The sequence below is a fragment of the Diadema setosum genome, chromosome 19 (genome assembly GCF_964275005.1).
Source record: "Diadema setosum chromosome 19, eeDiaSeto1, whole genome shotgun sequence".
Taxonomy (NCBI): domain Eukaryota; kingdom Metazoa; phylum Echinodermata; class Echinoidea; order Diadematoida; family Diadematidae; genus Diadema; species Diadema setosum.
In genome coordinates this window covers 29,497,168-29,518,839 of record NC_092703.1, presented here as the reverse complement: position 1 = coordinate 29,518,839, position 21,672 = coordinate 29,497,168, and the positions used below count along the sequence as shown (strand labels likewise).

General features: G+C 38.9%; 1 protein-coding gene across 1 annotated transcript in view; it reads right to left on the bottom strand.

Annotated features, from left to right (window-relative positions):
* Positions 1 to 1,306: 1,306 nt before the first annotated feature.
* The window catches only part of LOC140242407 (protein lin-28 homolog), a 47,250-nt gene continuing 26,884 nt past the window's right edge, over positions 1,307 to 21,672 (bottom strand). Inside the window, exons 3-4 of the mRNA XM_072322142.1 lie at positions 2,179 to 2,351; positions 1,307 to 1,607 (exon numbers count right to left, since the gene is read on the bottom strand). Coding sequence (XP_072178243.1) covers positions 1,307 to 1,607; positions 2,179 to 2,351 — 474 coding nt within the window. The remainder of the gene's footprint in view (positions 1,608 to 2,178; positions 2,352 to 21,672) is intronic.

Sequence of the window (21,672 nt, the reverse complement as noted above, 5' to 3'; positions counted from 1 at the left end):
TAACCAATCACATGGCGAGATTCGATGCTGTCCTGTTATGGATTACGAAACACACAAAACTACCACTGGATGTAAATAAAAATACATACATAATAGTCAATACCATACCACATCGTGAAGCGTAATACCGCCTGTCCGGATATCATGTCCATAATACATGTAATAAGTAAGGCCACTTTATAAAAGGCATTACAGTACTCTTTATAGCACCAGCGTTTGATCTGCACGTTGAAAACTTTGATAGTAAGATAAGAAAACACCTGAGTGACGTCGAAATACCATCAGATCTTCATCTTCTTCCATATTTTTTTAACAAGCAGCCAGCCTAGAACGAAGTGTCCATGCGAAATAAAAAACAATTAAAAAAGACCAAAAAAAAAAAAAAAGGTCCACGAGACATCGTCATAATATTTACAATGACTTACATATCATTACAGCCCTGAGAAAAAACTACAACATGGTAGGTTGATACACTGTTTCTTTGCTACGAGCTACATAAGTTATACCTCGGTGTTGCTTCGTCACTTCTTTACCAGGCGTTCAGACAAATTGCGAAACTTTTCCCCTCAGACAAAATTGGCGGGGAAAGTGTGCTGACGTATTGAAGTACGCATTCGACCCGTTACCTAGGCGACAGCGGGAAAGAATCAGGGCGCCCTCGTCGTCCTTGAGCAGAGATTATTTTTCTGTGTGGGATCCTTCCTAACGCAAGAAAGCCATAACATTGCAGCTGGCAAAGTTACCTAAGTATCTGTTTTCCTCTCTCTCTCTCTCTCTTTTTTTTTTCTGTAATCAACTAGTAATCAACACATGCTTGATGAAAAAGTATGACCCTTAGGTCTACAATTTGTTAAAAATTTTGTGTAAAATTTGTGTAAAATCTCTCACTGACGCTTCACATAAAAATATCATGACTACCTACAAAATAACGTTTCTGAAAAGTACGAATGAGTATTTCATCGATGTCGAAGATTTTTGCATCTCCGGATAAGTATCGTTTCTACCTCATCCTCAAGAAATAAGCTTCTTATAATCATTTAAACTAAAAACAACAGTCATACAAAATATATTTGCTCATGAATGATTACTTTTCTATTGTTTTTCTTTAAAAATCCTATGCACACTACTGAGTATATGACTCTTCGGCGAACAGGATAAGATCAAGATAGAAGGATTTAAAAAAAAAAGAACTATCTAAAAATAATCCAAAAGGTCGGCGAGAGAGTGGAGGAGTGTGTGTAAAAAGCTGACCGAGGTATAATATCTGCTTCTCCTGCCTAACTAGACATACTACGTTCTTCCACCCCTAGGTTTTGCCATCACCGCCTCCTCCTTCTCCAGTCGCGCCGTCGCCGCCGCCACTGGCCCGGCGGCTGCTCGTTGTCGCTGCCTCGACGCCCTCCTTCGAGCCGTCCGCAGCCGAGCCGGCACCACTTGCATTGCCGTTCCCGTTCCCGTTCCCGCTCCCGTTCCCGTTTCCCTGAGTGCTTTTGTTGGGGCAGTCGGCCCAGAGGTGGTCGTCAGCCTTGCAGGCGTAGCAGCGTTTCGGCAAGGGCGGCTCCGGGCAGTCTTTGGCGTGGTGGCCTGACTGGCCACAGTTGAAGCACCTATAAAAGAGGACATGAGGCAAACGTCAAAAAGTTGATGTGAGCAGGTTACGTCTCCCATTATTTCAATGCACATCTACCAAACAGAGTTCCTATGTCTTCCAGTGATACATTCCAAATCCAATTAAAGTATTCGGTAATACAGAGTAAAAAAGGAATGGAAAAATCTTTTTTCTGTCCCTCAGAGAGTCTGTTAATTCGTCAATTCCATCAAAAACTCTTCCACGACACCACATCTTCTACTATGAAGGACATTTCAGTTGGTTATGCATGTATTTCTCTATTATCAATTTCCATGAATTCACTGTATTATTTTACAAATAAGACCATAAGCTATATTCTGTATCTATATTCTTATCATATTTTGCCTGATGTAAGCGCTCTGAACCGCTTGGTGACTATAGCATGTATCTCTAGATCAATACATGTCTATATATATATATATATATATATATATATATATATATCAAACTCTTCATATATCTACATATATCATGTTTGTCTACCTTTATTGGAATATATATATATATACTGTAAATAATATATATATATGAGTAGATGTCGAACCCACCTGTTAGCCGTCCTTCTGTGCTTTGGTCTTAATCGTCGCTTGCTTCCTTTACACTCGGCTCCGCCTGGACCCGAGACTACGGTAGCCTCGCGACCTTTCTCGGAGAACTGAAACCTGTACTCGACCTCTTCGTTGGTTTCTAGACTTCTGTACCCAGTCATTTTGATGACTCTCTGCAAAATGGGAAGAAGATAAGGAGACATTTTAGACAAAGGGTGAATGAATAAAAATGTGGCACGTCTAGAAAGTTCATTGAACGATAGTGATATGTTTTTAAATGTTTGAAACGATAATGATAATAATCACAGTCATTACAACATTCTGATAACCTTTAGCACTATCCTCAAACGTAAGCATTACTCTTATCACTTTTGAATCTCTGCGTGAGTGAAATTCATGAACGAAGGTCACATTTATTGATCATTCTCTTGTGTGGATTGGGAGTAATCGAGCTGTTCACAAAGATCTCGGTAACCCTCTTTCTTCTTCTCTCTCCCTCCCTCCCTCGCTCCTCCGCTCTCCTTTACCCTCTATCTCTTATTTAGCGCCAAACGAGGTTAAATATTTGATGTGTGTGCCCCTCGCGGAGTACTGTTGACCAATCGTGACCTAGTAGAGTGTCAGGAAGTAACCTCCGACCTGCATTATTGACGTTATTCATTGTCAAGTTGGTTCGGATTGCCGGGGAACGCAAGGGATGCTGGGAGATTTAGTCTATTCTGGCAGACCCACCCGTGATGTTTTTGTCCCAGCTTGCTGTGAACCTTATCAGTGGCGTGACTCATTTAACTGACATCAAAACCATTTTTGTGACCACGCTGGTTCGTAACACAAGGCGTTTCGCTGTCACTAGTTCTGTTCCACACTCGAATCCATGTCATTGAAATTTCTCTACAGCATAGTGATAATACAACAGCTTCTTGATATGGCAAATCATTATCCATAGGCCCACTTATGCATCGGTTAGAAACTGCAGTGTCTGTCTTGTTTCGCTGGGAGAAATGTCGCACAAAGAACAAGTACAAAGAACTGCATAGTTTTCACGCCCTTCCATTTTTGTTTCATATCTAACATCAGCTGAGAAGTTTGAAGTAATCTTTAGCTTCGACGTACACCGTAGACTAATCATTCGGATTGAGGCAAAGCGCGAACTTCGCACGGACAACATACGAACGCTGATTGGGGTATAGAGCATGGAGGTAAGTTCCAAGCGAGCAAGTGTTTGCACTAGCTGAGCGTGTACGGCGCTGCGTGCCGTTTCTGCGCAGAACGTACAAGTTCACCAAGAAGGAATGCACTATATAAAAATGGAAGGAGAAGACGTTGAACTAAGCGCCAAATGCGGGCACTACGACTTGACCCCTGGGCAAGCCTCATACCAAATCACACACACAGAGATTACTCAAACCATGCATGCCACAGAACTTTATTTTGACAATGACATCTTACAACTGAAAAAAAAAAATAGTAGGACCTATATTCATATCGCACCGCGCGTGCTACATCGGGCTCATCGGTGACAAGTTCTGATCCGTCTCATCTTTCCTAGGTGTACTTAATGTTTTCAATGAATACAGTGACAAATATGCTATTCATCAGGTAAATACAATTGAATTGAAGGAGAGAGGGAGGGAGCCGAAACAAAACAAAGATTGCAGTACGCTGTATTAGAAACTGCTCCATGAGCATAGCAACACTGCAACGAAAAAATCAATTACTTCAATCGCGATTAATTTTCTAATTGCAGATTTCTTTAGCGGTACTGAGATGCGATGATGCGGACGCACTTTCTTTCCATAATAAGCAAACTCGACCACAGGACGATTTGGTAATTCATCTGAACAGTACTATATAGATCATACGTAAACATGCGCGTGTCATCCAAACAACATTCCACACGTACGTTGTTGACGGGTGAGAAGCGACGGACGGTTGATATAATAAAATTCTATTCTTGGAACCCCCTCCGCGAACGGTTTATCAACACTGCGACAAATTTAGTCAAATTGCCGTTACCGCTGCCAACAGTAATCGGAGAAACTTTGCGTTTTGACATCACCATCACAAAAATAGTCAATTTACCTCGCATCTGAGTTCAGATGCACCCCAACATGCATGGAGAACAAATTTCAAGATAATCCCAGCAAGAGCCGATGTCACTCAACGAACTGAAAAATAGAATGGTACACGCCTCATCAAATTCGGACCCAAGATAAGAAAGTTGTAGAATTTTTACGCACATTTTACGAAATATTGGTCATTTATAATCACATAGGCATTTTCGATAAGGCTAAGGTGTAGTAACTTGACTTTTCCCGCCTTCTTTCACTGTTTTTTTTTTATTTGGAAATGAAACCGATACGAATATTCATCTAAAATAAATTCGCATCGAGTTATTGCTACGTTACAATAATCGCACAAATAATATCATAAGTGTAAACGGACAGGGGTGCATATTTATATTATATATACATGAAATAGGCTTATGTCGTTGTTGGGGTTATTTTCCGAGTACTGTATCATTCAAAACCCATATGGGAATGTGAGATGAACGCATCAGTGCATAATTTGCGTTCGCGTGTTTGTGTGTGTGCGTGTGTGCTGGCGCGTTTGAGTACAGCACATATTCCATGTAAGTCGAGGCATGATATGAAATAGAGGAATATAAAGGAGGAGCAGAGAAAAAGTAAATCACTGGGGAGCGTGAAGATATACCCTAACAAATTCCACATAGGTACCATAAATTGGGTTTGTTCTAGTGAGTAAACACGGCGTTAACGCGGGCCGGGACAAACTTTTGCTTTCACTCCGCTGGAATGCCAAACCGAGAGGGGGTGCGTGTACTGTCTCCTTCCTCGTTAGATTGCAGCAAGGAGGTACATCTCGTGCTCTAGTACCTCCTTAGTTGCGGTGAAGCCAAGTGCGCGAAAATGAAAGTGACTTTGCCTTGGCCAACCCTCGGTATGTATGTTATGTCATCAATGTAATGAAACCGAACGGACCGGAATGGGGATCCACTGGCCCCCGCTTTCACTCTCTATTTGGATTCTTTTAACTGCTCCAAAGTGTATGACGACAACAGGGATGATTTGTTAACTCGTTCGTCAACGCCATGGCATCCACAACCCTGGGAATTTCCAGCATCACCGCGATCTTCAAAAAGAAGGCATTTGCGCGAGAGGCATCACCCCTCTAGAAAAGGCGAGAAAGAAAAGAACGAAAAAACATTGTTAGGGAGAGGGGGCGGGGGCTTGGGGAGAGACAATGTACCTTGATGGATGGGGCATATAAAGTGGGACGCTGGAGAGAAACACAGAACAAAAGCAAATAGAAAGGGATGTGACATAACTATTCTCGACTACTGGATGAACAGCACAGCTAGGACTTGTTTCTGGACCGGAGCTCTTTGTCTTTCCACGCATATTAACTATGTTGTTGTTGTTTTATAGAAAGAAAGAAGAGAGAGAAAAATGGGGCCCTATACAAATAATTTGCCCCAGACAATTATTAAATATAATACTATGTATGCACCAAGTCTCCACGAGGGAGCTCATATAACTATAGCGAGCTCATAAAACTAAAGCGAGGTTTTTCCCTGCTTTCAGCTGTCATCTTTGGCGTGCTATAATGAGGAAAGACAGCGAAATGGGATGGACGTAACTACATTTACGAGTGAAGTGTGTAGGTACATTATGTAATCCATGATCCATTATTCAAATCCGCCCGACCAGTCCATTCGAGAGAAGCATTAAAAATGTGGCTGGGATAATACCAAACGGAAATTCAGTGAATGCGTCTGCTTCTATAGCAGAGGTCCCGCTGCAATTAGTTTCACTCTATTGCGACGAAAAGAGTTGTGTTGCTTTTGGCTTTATAGTGTTCGTCAATCTCGGCAGAAAAGTTAGTGTGGCTTTAGTCATTAGTCTCTTTTCAGGGATAGCGCCATTTTTTTTTTTTCGCTCTGTATAACACTACACATCGAGTATTTCAGGTGCAGCGCCATTTGTTGTTGTTGTTGTTGTCTGTCCAAAACGAAAAATTGGTGAAAATGGCGAGAAATACAATGCTTTGAAGGGGATTATAATATATTTCTTATAAGTTTTCTTGTTGTGTTTCCTTCATTTCTAATCAAACGGAAGGACATAGGCCTACTTAAATCGAATATAATGCCATTCACTATAATATGTGCACTCTGCGAGTACACACATCGCAGTGACTCATTAATTCTAATTAAGTTTCGTAACCGATTTTGGATCGCGAGAAAGCAAACATTAATGACTCAAGAAGAGAAAATGCAGACAGAAACAAACTCCAAACAAGAGGCTATGTTCTCGGAAAAGAGTAAAAAAGCTGTACTCTTTTGTTCTCGGGCCACATAAGGATCTGCAATTAACAACACGGAATGGAAGGTATACTGCAAAGATGATATTTTGTCATAATACTGTATTATTGAGTGTTATGCAGTCATCGATGAGAAGTAATGATGAGAGCTTGAAGATAGGCTAAGGTCACTGGGCACCGAACGGTCAACCACCTGAGATGACCATCGCTCGTTACATATTTGAATAGTGCAAGCGGTCAAGCCTTGCTCGAGGGTCCGAGCGATGGCCGGAGGACAGGTCAAGGACGGGCGAAGAGCCAGGCACGCCACGACTAGTCTTTACCTTCAGACATTTTCCCCCATAGTAACGTTATTCGGGATTTCGCGTGTCGTGTGATTTAAAAAAGAAAGAAAAAAAAAAAACTAACAATACTTGTGTATGTGGGTGTACATCATATTTTTTAATCATTTTCCTTCAGAAACAGGACAGAATTACAGAATGCAAATTCCACTCACTGTGTAGGTATTTAATCTAATATCTGAAGAACAAACATTGCACTCTTCGCGCGCAGAATATCAATATTGCGGTGCAATTTTTCATTTAAATCTTTGCCGGAAATATTGTTCTACTTCTGCTGGTATGAAAAGCCATCTACTCAAGCCGCTGCTCTTGCCATCAAATATGGATTTCTGCATCAAAATAGCAAACATTTCTTGAATTCTACCTTAACCAATATTATCCTCGGCAACCTCTTCATGTATAACGAGGACTATACTCTCTGTTTGAGCTGCGATGGTACATTGTGGAGGAAAAGCGCTTGGAAAGGGTTTCATGAAACTTGTCAGTCACTAACAACTGTTTCGACCTGCTGAAATCTTGCATCTGATTGGTCCAGAGCAAATTATTTTGTCAGTGAAATTCACTCACAAAACATTTGATGAAACGCCCCCCCCCCCCATTTCATTTTTGTCTGTTTTCATGAACAAACATTATTATTCAAACATCATTCGTGTTTTCAGAAGCCCTTCATTCACGGGGAAGGAAGGGGTGGGTCGGTTGGTGGATGGTGTTGAAGAGTCACCGGAAGATACTAACGGGTAAGTCAAAACAATTGATATTTAATTCCGAGGTACAGCGAAGATAGTGACCTACTTATTCGTATGGAATGAAAATAACTATATTGATGTAACAACTACCATAGAGTGAGTACATGGATATAGAATTAACTCGGAATTCATGTCTGGGGAATGTTGCTGCAGACATCATCTTCTTCATCTCGTCATTATCAAATTTGCACCTAAGTCTAACTGCATGATTATACCATGGAGCTACATCTTTTTGGTAGCTCCATGATTATACCTTATATTGGAGAGGAAAGAAAGAAAGAAATATCGCCAAATATAAATATTCCTATTTTACAGAGATTCAAGGAATCGAAATGTGTTGACAATTTTGAACAAGCCAAGCATTTAGCGACTTCGGGTTAAAGATCTTTATATTGATAACACAATATTACAGGCATAATTTACCATTTGCAGATGAAACAAAAACTCAGCATTAGTGCTTCAAAGTAGTTCTGAAATGTGAGTTAGAGATAGAAACCACCAATGTAAAGATTTGAACCAGTATAATCGATATTCAGTATTGTTAAATATACAAAATGTGAACAATAGTTATCATGAGAGTGTTTCCAGACTACACCGTCCACAGTTATGGTTTAATACGAAAAACAGTGATATCTCCTTATATTTTAGGCTTTATTGCAAAAAAAAAAAAAAATGTATATGGTAGGATGTTTTGTGATACAACTGACCTACACATATGCATCAAAAGTGATATCTTGAACATCTTTAAAATGCTTTTTAGTTTAAAAAAAGCATTAAAAAAGTTTAGCTTTTTAGTAGGTTCCTCATATTTACACATTATTAAATTACATGTCCTTATACATTAATATGATTTGTTAAATTATGTCTAAAATTGACTGTTGTGTTAAACATATTTTACTTCGAAATCAAATGGAATATGAAACCTGAATATGAAATGTGGAATATGGAACATGAATAAATAAATTTAAAAAAAAAATGACTGCCCCCAATGGTACACAGGACCTTTAAGGCTCAAATGAAAAAATCCTTCTCGTTTTTTTAATCCTATCCTTTGAAATACTAGCAATGACTAGTAAAAAAAATAATAATAAATTTGTAGCATTATATCTCATAACACAAATGCAACGTTTCCAACTACCACTTTCGATGTAAATAAGTTTGTCTGTATTTGTAATGCTCTTTCTGTTGTAGAGAACTCCCAGGCAGAATAGCGCCACCACCCCGGCGAACCTGAGCAGGGCAATCCATCCGTATCTTAGTTGACTTGCATTGCATATTGATTTTGTTTTCTTGGTGTGAAGTTATTATTTTTCAGTTCTTTCTCCATTAGCATACGCTTATTATCATTTGACCCACACATAAGCCTTCATCAGTGCGTCATCTGAAGAAAATAATCTCAAATTTGCACGCTCTCCTCACACGGCATTATGCATGTTTTCGTATTTGGAGGTGGTCAGGTTTTCCCTTGAAACTTGCATCAGGCTTAACCATAGTAGTAGTGTCAGCGTATTCAACGTAGATCTCTGCCGATTCCGCCTGCGGTGATGATATCACGCAACGGATTCTTTGAATATATATGCATATAAATTATAAAAGATATCTATATATAAATACATATTCGTCATCTTCAGGGTATTATCAGCTGTTTTCGATTGATGTCGCTTTAATCTTTCTAATATTGTATTTTCTTCAACGCTTATGTGGCACAGATGAATAAGACCTTATGACGTTGTGAAAAAAAAAATGACTAAAGAAACCATTCCCTGCCTTTTCAAAATATTACGTCAATCGCAAGAGTAAGCCCAGATATATCAAAACAGCGACAGCCCACTCCCCCCCCCCCCCCCCCAAGGTTTAGATCTTTGAAGTTTCGTATTATAGAAAAATTAAGGCATTATCATCTCAACACAGGCCACGTCGCGAGAACATTTCTCTGAAGAAGACAGGACATTAATACTTGGTTGAGAGTGGGTCCTGTCGCAGTGCCTATAGTCCCATTATTGGGATTAATGGGATTGTACAGTATTGTTGGAGATGAGAATTGAGCTTTTAACTTTTTGCGAGATACCAAAGAAAACCCTATAATAGTACAGAACATACCATTTTAAGAGGAATTCAAAGTTTATTTGATGAAAATCGGGTTTGGAATGACTGAAACATCCAAAAACCAAGTAAAACAAATCCATCGCAGTAAAATGTGGGTCTCACACTTTATTAGAATCACTCTGTTTTGGATATCTCAGCCATTTCAAAACCAATTTTCATAAAATAAACGTTGAATTCCTAATGGAATTATATGCTCTTTCATATTTCATAAGTGGTTTCTCGTTATCTCACCAAAAAAATGTAAGAAACCTGTTATTAGCTCTCAACCAAAACCATGCAATCCCTTTAAGCAAACACTCACATACAACGGAAGTACTACAACAGACATGACAGATATGGGATCAACTCACTCCGTTCTCCTAATTCATTTTGATCAACAACAACAAAAAAAAAATAATAATTTGTTGTCTATGTATCGGGTGTTTTCTTTCAAAATGTTCGCTTCCCGTACGCATGCGCATTGTCAAGATCTCTCTCATGTCGCTGATGAGGAATTAAATGTAAATGAATTGGAGAATATCATCAGTGGGAATATCGAGACAATCCGATGGAGAAGAGATGTTCATTTATATCTTCGCAACTTTCCTGATCGGTTTCTGCATTATTAATAAATGGTATAATATGTACTTTGTCAGCTTGTTTTTTAATTTTTTCTCAGCCTTCACGGCCTTATAGCAACAAATTCAGGACATTTTAAAGCGAAGTCGTTAAAGGAAATCCAGTCCAAATAAAAGTTAGTCTGATACAAAAGAGTAAAATCTTACGAGTTCAACCGTAAAAATTTGACTGAAATCGGATGAAAAAAAAAAATGTTATGACATTTTGAAGTTTTGCTAATTTCTGCAAAACAGTGGATATGAATATGCAAATGAGTGAGCTAACCATGTCATAACCTCATAATTTTCCATTGATCGTGTACACAAAAAAATGAAGAAAATTCAATATTTTTGTCATTGAAGTCTTTTGAAACATGATGTTATTCCTGGGTAAATAACTTCAGAATAGTGATCAGTTATAGATAACGAGGATTTGAGCCTCAGGCATAATTGCGTTTGAATGAAACACTGGAAAAATTTATGTACAATCTAGGCCTATATGGTAAGTTGTGAGGGAATGACATGCTCACTTTGCCAATTGCATATTCATATTGACCGTTCAAGAGCTGTTTTCTGAAAAAATAGCGAAACTTCAAAATGTCATAACTTCCTTATTTTTCATCCGATTTCGATAAAAATTATATCTTGTAATATTTTACTCTTTCTTATCAGACTAACTTCAATTTGGATAGGATTTCTTTTTTTAATCTATATCCATTTTAGATGCGTAGGCGACAATTTGTGTGTGAGCTGGTGGAAGACTTGCGACATGATGACACGTGGTATCTCATTATTGTCGGTTGTGTTTTTCACCAACATCACCGATATTTTTTTTTTTTTCGTGAACACGTGCGAAACGTCAAAATTCCTAGGCTCTTTCAGCTTTCTGTTCGATATTTGGATAAAAACTAATATTATAGTTCTGTTTGCTTATCAGTATGTGTAAATATGTGGATATGTGTGTGTGGGTGTATGTGTGCATTCCACAACCTGCCCTAGCCCTATAGGCCCTACGATGTCTCTTCGGCACAGTTAGGTCTGCGACGACACATTTGGCGCGAAGTTTCCCTACGCCATCCCTCCCCTCCCCCCCCCCCCCCCCCTTAGCCCTCACCCCTACCCCACCATGTGGTCAATGAATACGAATCTGGCCAGCATAAACCTTTCATCTATTGTGGAAATGAATCCGACCTTGATCTGTTTTCCTCCCTTTTTTTTTTTTCTCCTCAAAATTTTCCATCTTATGCCTCACATACAACCTCAGCACTATCGTCGTTAAGACCGCCAACTTTCAGGGCTATATATTATTTACAAGGGCAATATTTTCCTAAAGAACACATGCTTTTGTTTATGTTATGTATTTCCTCTCCGTATTGCGGTGGCGGTCAGAAAAGTAGATTGGTTTGCATCTAATGCGTTCTCGATGATTTATTGCGACGCATGTGGGGGAAAATGGGGAAAATAGTGGAAGTTATCAATTTGCTATGCTTGACCAATTCATTGTGTACAGATATAACGCTGTCGCAGAATAATTGTTCGCTCAGAGTAAAATGGAAACACGGAACGGGTCAAACGAGTTCAAAATGCCCTCTCTTTCCCTTTTCTATTTCATTAGTTTACCCTTCAAGGTAAATGATGGGGATAGGGGAAGGGGGCATGAGAGGGTATTATACACTGCAAAAAGACACACTTCAACTTAAAGCAGGGTATTATTCCTGTACGGTTCAAGTTCATTACAACGAACAGAGTTATGATTAAACAAACCAAACAGGACGAGATATAAGTGATGTCGGTCAAAAACATACAATCTTTTTTCAGTGCCTAACTCCCTGAAACTGTGTTTTAGACCAATAGTAGCTACAACCACTCCCGTTTTAGAGTAATCTATAAAGGCTACCATAACTTGATGTGAAGGATAGAACTGTATAAATATAAAGCTATCAATGTTATTTTTTTTTAAAGGAAATTTCCTGAGGATACGTATGTAGATGAGATGAACGGGAGACTTGCAAAATAATCAAATCATCCCCTCATCGAATTTGCAGATTTATGCAATTGTAAGGAGAATCTAATCATATTTCCCTTTAGTTCATCAGTAAGTTGTGTTTTTTTTTTCTTTCATTCAAAAAAAGAAAATTTTGTGGAATCATGTGACATTGCATTTTGTTAGTGATTTCATTATAACCTTATTTTAAGTTTAAAGCTTCATAACTTTTAAATCGCTTGTGCAAATTTTCTCAAACTTCATTGTTGTGTTCGACTAATATTTCTGAATTTACTCAATCCCCTACCAAGTCTGGGATAACTACCTCTTTAAATTGATCGTATAGATTTGGTTGAGACCTTATTTCAGGTTTCTAACATATATTTTGTGAGATGATGAGAAACCTCTTATGAAATATGAAAGAGCAATTCCATGAGGAATTCAACGTTAATTTGATGAAAATTGGTTTTGAAATGACTGAGATATCCAAAACAGAGTGATTCTAGTAAAGTGTGGGACCCACACTTTTTTTACGATCACTATGTTTTACTTTGTTTTTTGTATGTTTCAGTCATACCAAACCCGATTTTCATCAAATAAACTTTGAATTCCTCTTAGAATGGTATGTTCTGTGCTTTGTCATAAGTGTTTTCTTGGTATCGCACAAAAAGTTAAGACCCCAATTCTCATCTTCACCAATACTGTACCATCCCTTTAACCAACATTGGGCACTCAGCACTCAGCAGACGATGAATGAGAGCCGAAGTGATTGGCAAACAGAGGGCAAGAGAGGGCGCCGATCTTTTCATGACACATGGCCTCTCTTCATCTGTTTAAACATAATCCACTATAAAGAGCAGAGGAAAAAAAGAGGGCGTAAAATACAACAGTTTGGAAACCCTGTCAATAATTCGGTTCCCTTTCAATCGTGCTTTCTTTTAACGAGAATGAAATCCAAATATTCATAATATAGATTTAGTGAATGCAGTAATATTAGGAGAACACGTCGGTGAAGTTTGAGGATAATCGCACAATCCGATCAAAAGTTATGAGTTTTTTTGAAGTTTGGGTGTCGCCATTGCTGGAGGAGAAGACTCCAACAGTCCATGACGTCACCGCCAGAAAACGATGTAAAGAAAATACAGACAAAATTCAACATTTTCACCTTTTTTTAGCATAATGAAAGAGCACTTCACTTGCCTCTTACAGAAAGCGAGTGGAAAATAATACCCTTAACATTAAATTTTGTCAGTAACAAGTCGAAGGAATGTGTGCTTTTATAATTTTCACTGTGAAACATAGCCACTTCCACGCAAAACATTCTCATACACATCATCCAACCATTTTTATCACAAACCACTTAGAGAGTTGTGAGTTGATAACCCCATCACGTAAACGAATATATTCTATATCGATGCTATTCTTATAAAAATTCAGCCACTTTCCCAATCAATTTTCGTTATTTGTAACTCTTCACAACAAGACACAATGTTGACCATACAATGTTGAGCGAAAACAAAAAGACTTTGATATTTCAAACATTGATGTTTGTTCAGTGTCTGAAAAAAAAATCGGACTTGAACAGAGTATATAGCCGCGGTATTTTGCGACAACGGTTTTTACTTCAACTGTAAGACAAGAGTTTGGACACTTCGAGTATACGGCGCCATTTTCCTACACCTGTAAGTACGTGACTTCACACTGCGCATCCAAGAGCTTGACGGTAGATCACTGATTGTTTGTTTGTTTGTTTAATTGTTTGTTTGTTTGTTTGTTTGTTTGTTTGTTTATGGGTACTCCTCGTTTTGAGGGTTGGCATGTGCCTAATGATAAAAACACAATGAAAATGACACAGATCTACATCAGTCTTATGAAGAGAGTACAGATTGTATTGAGTGCAGCCATTTTCTTTTATGCACATCTCACACTATCGTGAACTTGTTACAACGCATAACACAGATTTTGATGCATTCAAAATACGCCGTTAAGTGCGCACGTTAAAGTGTGGATAGCACGGCCATATCAATAATAACAATAATAGTGGTGGTTAGTAGTGCTGTGTATATGCGTGGGAGATAGACAGAACAAGAGAGGAGGGGGGGGGGGTTCTGTTTGAAACGTTGACCTGACCTGACTTGACCCTGGCTTCACAAACTGACCGCGATTACCACATCAACAAACGTTGGTTGGTAGGCTATTCTCTTAGCAGTAAAAATAGATTTCACCGTTTACCTCCCCCGTCCTAGACCCCCCCCCCCCTTGGTAAGGTATAGTCTTCTGTCACACACCTGTTACTTCAATGTAATTGAAAAGACAGTGTAATATTCCTCTGAGAAGGATACATTCCTTCAATCATCTGTGTTGCCATCTTCGTGTCGTACTTCAAAAATAAAGCTTTATGGATTTTTTATTATTTTGCTTGTTTATAACACGCTTCATTTATTTATCATTTAAAACCAAAACAAGAGACAGAAACTAGATGTTCCTGTACTGAGCTTAAAAACAAAAGAGAAAACAAAATAAGACAGTTCGTCGATATACTTTGGAAAAGGCTGGCGAGAAAGGCTAGTAGAAGCACCAATCAGGACGCCAGCTTTGTCCCAACAACTAGGTCACCATCGTGAAAGTTGAAGGGAGTTGGACGACAGCGCTTCATAGGTTATGACTATAAACTAAAGATTGTCGGAGTGACCTTACGCTTAGTCGTGAAAGAAAAAAAAAAAGTGAACGTGGATGAGAATTCCGCGTAGGAGAGCACGTCCACTTCCGGTGACCTTTGCATTTCTTCAAAATATACAATAGTTCTTCATAAGGAGCAGCCCGTGTTACACCATGAATGATAGGTTATAAGAATCGTCACAGGTGGTTTAGGAGGTAGTGCTAAAGCTGTCCTATGACAGTTACTCCCCACCCAACTCCTCTTAAATAAACACACACACACACACACACACACACACACACACACACACACACACACACACACACACACACACACACACACACACACACACAGGCACAACATACACGTACATGTACATTCTAACTTATGGGTGGACGTCACGAGTTCGACACCCACGAGTCATACATCCCACGAGTCGTACAGCCCACGAGTCATACAGCCCACGAATCATACAGCCCATGAGTCACACAGCGCAAATAAGACCCATGAGTCTGACACTAATCAAATAAGGCCCACGAGACCGACAGATTGAGCCCCGTGAAGTACAGTAATGTCGGTCTCGTGGGCCTGTTTTGCCTAGTGTCGAATTCGTGGGCCTTGTTTGCCTAGTGTCGGACTCAAGGGTGTTTTCTGCCTTGTGTCAGACTCGTGAGCCTTGTTTGCCCACTGTCGGACTCACAGGCCTTATTTGCTTGATGTCAAGCTCATGGGCTGTGACTCGTGGGCGTCAGTTTCTCAGGGATGATCCCTAATACATTGTACATAATTATTAACTAGTTCCTCTCTAACAAACTCGGCATAAATTTTAATGGCGACTGGTCGCAATTGCCGTTCAATTAGGGTCAATTTACATTGCACGGCAAAAGGGAAAAAAAAATATAACAAACAAATACTTGCACATTAGAATTTGAAAAAAAAAGTCCCTTTACTTTTGTTTATGTTCTCTCTCTCTCTCTCTCTCTCTCCCTCTCTCTCTTTTTTTTTTTGGGGGGGGGGGGTTGATAGAGAGAATGGAGCTCACACGAAATTGGAGGCCAGTCGATAAAGATGGTATATGAATAGAATGGAATGATGAGATGATAAGAATAACGCGAGACGGTGAGTGCATTCAAGCGCAAAATATTGTTCTCCAGCAGGTTTCTACATGTAAGTAGGCTTGAATTGGATTGAATTGAATTGAATTGAATTGAACTGAATTGAATTGAATTGAATTGAATTGAATTGAATTGAACTGAAGTGAAGTGAAGTGAATTGAACTGAATTGCACTGATTTGAATTTAATCTAATTGAGCTGAGTTGAGCCGAGATGAGTTGAGTTGAGTTGAGCCGAGATGAGTTGAGTTGAAATTAATTGAATTGAGTGAATTGAATTGAGCTGAATTGAATTGAGGTGAGTTGAGGTGAGTTGAGGTGAGTTGAGTTGAGTTGAATTAAGTTGAGTTGGATTGAATTGAATGGAGCTGAGTTGAGTTGAATTAAGCTGAGTTAAACTGAATTGAATGGAATTCAATTGAATTGAGTTGAGCTGAGTTGAGGTGACTTAAGTTGAGTTGGATTAAGGTGAGTTGAATTGAATTGAATTGAATGGAATTGAATTGTTTCACATGGCCGCTATGGAAGCAATGTATACTTGTAAGGATTTAACAAGAGAACCATCTGCTGAAAGTTCCCTTCGAAGGACTGGGCATTGAGGGAAGAAGTGCCTTCAAGCAAGGGGCACAACCACTGCAGCTAGGAGACTTCAACTACGAACCTCGTGATGGACAGTCCGTGGTCTCATCCAATGAGCCACAACAACAACGAATGGAAACCACGTGGGTACTACATCCAAACAAAGTGATAATTTCACACTATACTCATGGTAGTGGTAATACATAGAGTAAAACTAGACGACGAAAGAGAGTGGTATGTTTCATCAACATCGGACCTATTTTTTAAAAGGTCTTTGAATGTTAGAATTTGCACAAGTTTCTACGAAAGTGATATCAGCCGCAACCACAAGTGCATATAGAGGTAATGACGTCATCGAAATACTCAAGTCTCCCACACACACGCACGCAAATCTTCAATAACTCTCCCAACTTCACATTGAAAAGTTGTATCCCATTTTTTGTGATAACAATATCATAATAACAATGACAAGACAAATTCAAGGGGAAAATAGGTTGTGGTTCCTCCCAAAACGACCAAACTCATGGTTGTTGTAACTAGTGAAATGGGCGAGTTGTGAGATGGTGACAACATCCCCCTTCCAAATTGATGTACATATATGTGTGTGAGTGGTTGCGACCGATTTTGGCGAAAACATGTGAAACTTTTAAATAATCCATAAATTATTCTTTCAAGTCCGATTTCGATAGAACTTCTACCATTTCACCTGTTTGATTAATTTGAATTACTGAAGTTAACTTGATCATGGTGTGAAATAGCACTTTAAAGGTACTGTTTACCATTGGGAGCAGTGATTTACAAAAATATGAGTTCACGATATCACATTTGATGCATATGTGTAGGTCAGTTTCACAAAACATCCTACCGTAAATGTGAAAATATAAGGAGATATCATCATTTTTTTCCCCGAATAAACCATAATTGTACACGGTGTAGTCTAGAAACATTTTTATTCTAACTATTGTTCACATTTTGTTATCTAACAATACTTAACACTGATTATACTGATTCAAATTTTTACATTGGTTGTTTCTATTCCTTGTAACTCACATTTTAGAACTGCAGTTTTTTGAAGCACTAAAGCTGGATTTTTGCTTCGCCTGCAAATGGTAAATAATGCCTTTAAAGTTTGCGGTGAGATGCGCAATCCCATGACGTCACTTTGTCAGGTCTTTCACCATCGATCCAAAAGCGAATTTGCGTCAAAATATTTAAAGTACACTGTACTGCGTGTATACAAGTACATCCCATCCCAATGAACTTCGTAACATACTCATCGTCGATACATTGAGGTCAGGGGTCATTCTCTTTAAAGTGTAATGTCCTTACCATGTCCTCATGTTTATGTTTCGTGGGTTGATCGAATCACAATGGTTCTCTTCAGTTCGCTGGGGGAAGATTTGATGGGTAAATAATGGAGATTCGGCATGCAAACAACGAGAAAATTGTTATTTAGTGGTATTTCAGAAAACCACTGTGAGTCATCCACTGAGGAGAGAGACGTCATAATAATATATGATTGTGGTGCGCTGGAGAACGTTCTTCTTGCAGTGGCGTGTCAGTCAGGAGCAGAAAGGCAATAAACCACATTGGGACGTAACTGCTGCTGGTTCTCTTTAACGGCTGCCCCTCTTTCTCATTCTTTCCTTATAGGCCCTATAACTCTCTGGTTGGGTTTTTTTTTTTTCTCCCCCTGCTATCCGCATTTCATGACATTTAACATGAATACCATGCAGGGACGAAGAGATCACTGGTCGGCAACAATCGGGCCTGGTGATGGGGGCTGCTCTCGCGGTCACGACATTTTGAACATTTTATTTTTCCCCTCAGTGATCGCGGGTCGCTGATAGGTGATAATGTGCACACACGCTTGGTTCCCGCGACATTAAACATGAACGATTTGACGTTCGACAAAGAAACACATGAACTTGCAATTTCCTCTCTTTCGTTTTCGTCTTCCCCCTTCCCCCAAAACCGCCTCATCTGCTCCTTTGTGGCTCTTCCTTGTCAACCCTTTCTTCTTCTTCTTTTGTTCTTCTTCTCTTTCTTTTTTCTTCTTCTGCAAGAACACTATTTGGCGCAGGACAATCTCATTGTAAGCAAAGCATACTTTTTCCATGTATTATTACATTTGCGTATAGTATTTTCACATCATTATTTGATTTTGACGCGTCATTATTCTAATTTCTGCGGGAAAAGTATTGGTTAGAATTATATCACAAAAGGACGTCAGTGAGATGATTACGCTATATTTACATGCATACAATTATGTACGTAGTACTTGCACACTGCGTATATACATGCAAATATGTGTATGCCTATACGCATAAGATTAAGTAGGGGAATTCACCCAAATTTGGCAAGAGACATGTTTATTCCGCCACCTTAAGATGCAATGAAAAATGTTGTTCTGTTTAGAGAAGTATTCATTATATCCCACTCCCCGGCTCCATAATATTCCGTCTCCTTATTCACTGCCGTTATTGCAGAGCTTCATTTTCTCTTCTTATGCTCAACTTATTTTCCTCACTATTATTCTGCTCATCACTCATCCACAAAATGTCTGAATCACGATCTGCATGCCTCTTACAAGGTTCGTATGATAATCGCGCGCTAAAGGTGAGATCTTATTATAGGTCTTCTTAAATGCGTTCGACCTGCTAATACTAATCCTTGTTACGATTTTGATGTCGGTGATATCCGATCAATCACATTCAAACTATTTTGTAGGTTGATTGGTCATTCTGAACCCAGTCTAAAAACTTTCAATCATAAACAAGTGATAAAAGAATGATCTCACAAGACCAGAGCTAAATAAAAGCAGAACAGTCTCTAGATAGTTGACCCAAATAGGGCCTTTTTTTTTGGCCAATTAAATTATTTCTCTGTGTCTGCTTTCAACGATTGAATAAACCTGTGGTCCAAAAAGTCGATTTATTGCCTTCTGTTCTCGAGAGCAAGCGGCATACATGTATATACAAGCCTAAATGTTTTACACAGAATGACTACCGGGAAACTTGAATATTAAAATCTGGAATCGTAGCCCTAAATTTTGTTTATCTATACGCTGGCACGCGCCCTGCGAGAACTGTCATTGTTCACTTCAATACATTAGCCTATGAGCTGCTTTAACAAAAGAATTGCAGTAAAGGTTTGGTTCCCTTCCTAAAATAATGAAAGAATACTAGTAGTTCATATAAGACGACAACATAAATTCTAAACCACCAATCCCAATACTAACAGCAAGGAAGTTTTCAAAATGTTTTGTTTTAAAACTTGATTTTTTTGGTTTTGTTTTAAAACTTGATGTTTTAGAAGATGATTTCAGCTGCAAATGAAAGCCGTTAGCAAAAATATGGTCTACTTAACATTTATACATTTTTTTTTCAAAGAGATAGAAGCGCAATTTTTCTCCCTCTTACAAACGTGACCGAACACTGGACACAACCGTGAACTGGACAAAAATTGGGCCCTCACATCCTTCAACTTAGTGAAAAGAAAGACAGACGATATAAATTTCGATCATTCTTGAGTAAAAACTATATGAATTCAAAGAGCTAAAGTGGAATTGGCTCTCATTAATGCATCCAAACTTCTTGCATGTTGCTATGTGTCCTGTGCAGATGTAGTGATAATCGTTGCTCATTGTGTTCACACGTTTTTTCAGTAAGCATAATATGAGAATGATGTTGGTTAAAAAGCGCGCGAACGTAAACGAAGCACGTGCGGACGTTGACGCTCAGTTCCCGCAGAATCTCGAGGAATGCACTATTGTGTGCAGCGTATCTGAATAAAACCGCGAATTGCAAGCACTTTTGTTATTGTATTTTTTTCTCCTTCTCTTTCTTTCTTTCCTACATTATGAGCAAATACGATCAATGGTCACCTCAGGACACGCTCTCCTGAATGGGATCTCGGTCACTCCTGACCGCAAATTGAATTAAAACTTTATGAAATACCTCCCGAGGTCAATTTATGCAGAGGGCCAATCGCGCACTCTTCCTCTTTCTTCGTTCGCTGCTCCCCCCCCCCCCCCCCCACCCCCGTTTTTCCCCATCCACTCCAACATCAAGTGTACAGGGCTTCCTCATGCAAAAAGAAACATATGGATTATATACAATATATTATTATATCCTCCTAGTTCTCTTTGTATTGATCTATCTCTCTTTGTATTCACATTTCTTTCTCTTTTTAGTAATAGTGAACAGGTAAACAGTACACTGCTGACAAAAACACCAGCAGAGTCAACGAGTTGTTGCATTTTGGCAGAGAGGGAGATGAACGGAAACTACACGTGTCTGAAGTTACACCATGGTTACACAGAGCGCGTCGTGACTCAAAATTCGCATAATATATTCGTTTGTTGTTGTTATTATTGCTGTTGTTATAAGTTGTAGGCCCTATATAAAGTAGCATTTTGATGTAAAGGCTGAATCGTTCGTTAACCCTTTTGATGTAGGTACCTACTATAGTATTCAATCGCAGCTAGTCATTGGCAGCACTTAGAAAGGCTTGTTTTGATGTTTGTTTGTATGTTTGGTTGTTTGTTTGTTTGTTTTATTTGACGATATAATAATGTTTTTCGGTGTCCTCACCTCTAATTTCTCACGATGCTCAGTATACAAAATAAAACTCTTTACGAATAAGATTATTACAGAAAAAAAAAAATCATCGCTGCTTAATTTCTAATACTACAGCGCATTGATAGATCGAGTTACTATCTGTTCGGCGACAGACATTTTTATTCGCTTGGATCGATGTTGGTCACATTAGTGGCGTGATATTTGTTTTATGAAATGTAACGTCACTGATTTCTCTATATTTCCATGAAAACGTTTAGATCTTGACTCTGCCGTGCATCTGGCACACTCTTTTGGGTGTTATTGTTGCGGGGTGGGGTTAAAGTCTCTTGTGACACCAAAATGTATTCTCGCAAACGTGAAGTGTAACTGCACACCATTATTCAATAAACACCTTGTATACTTAAAAACAAAAATTTACAGACTAATAAAAGTTCTATCCAAAGGAA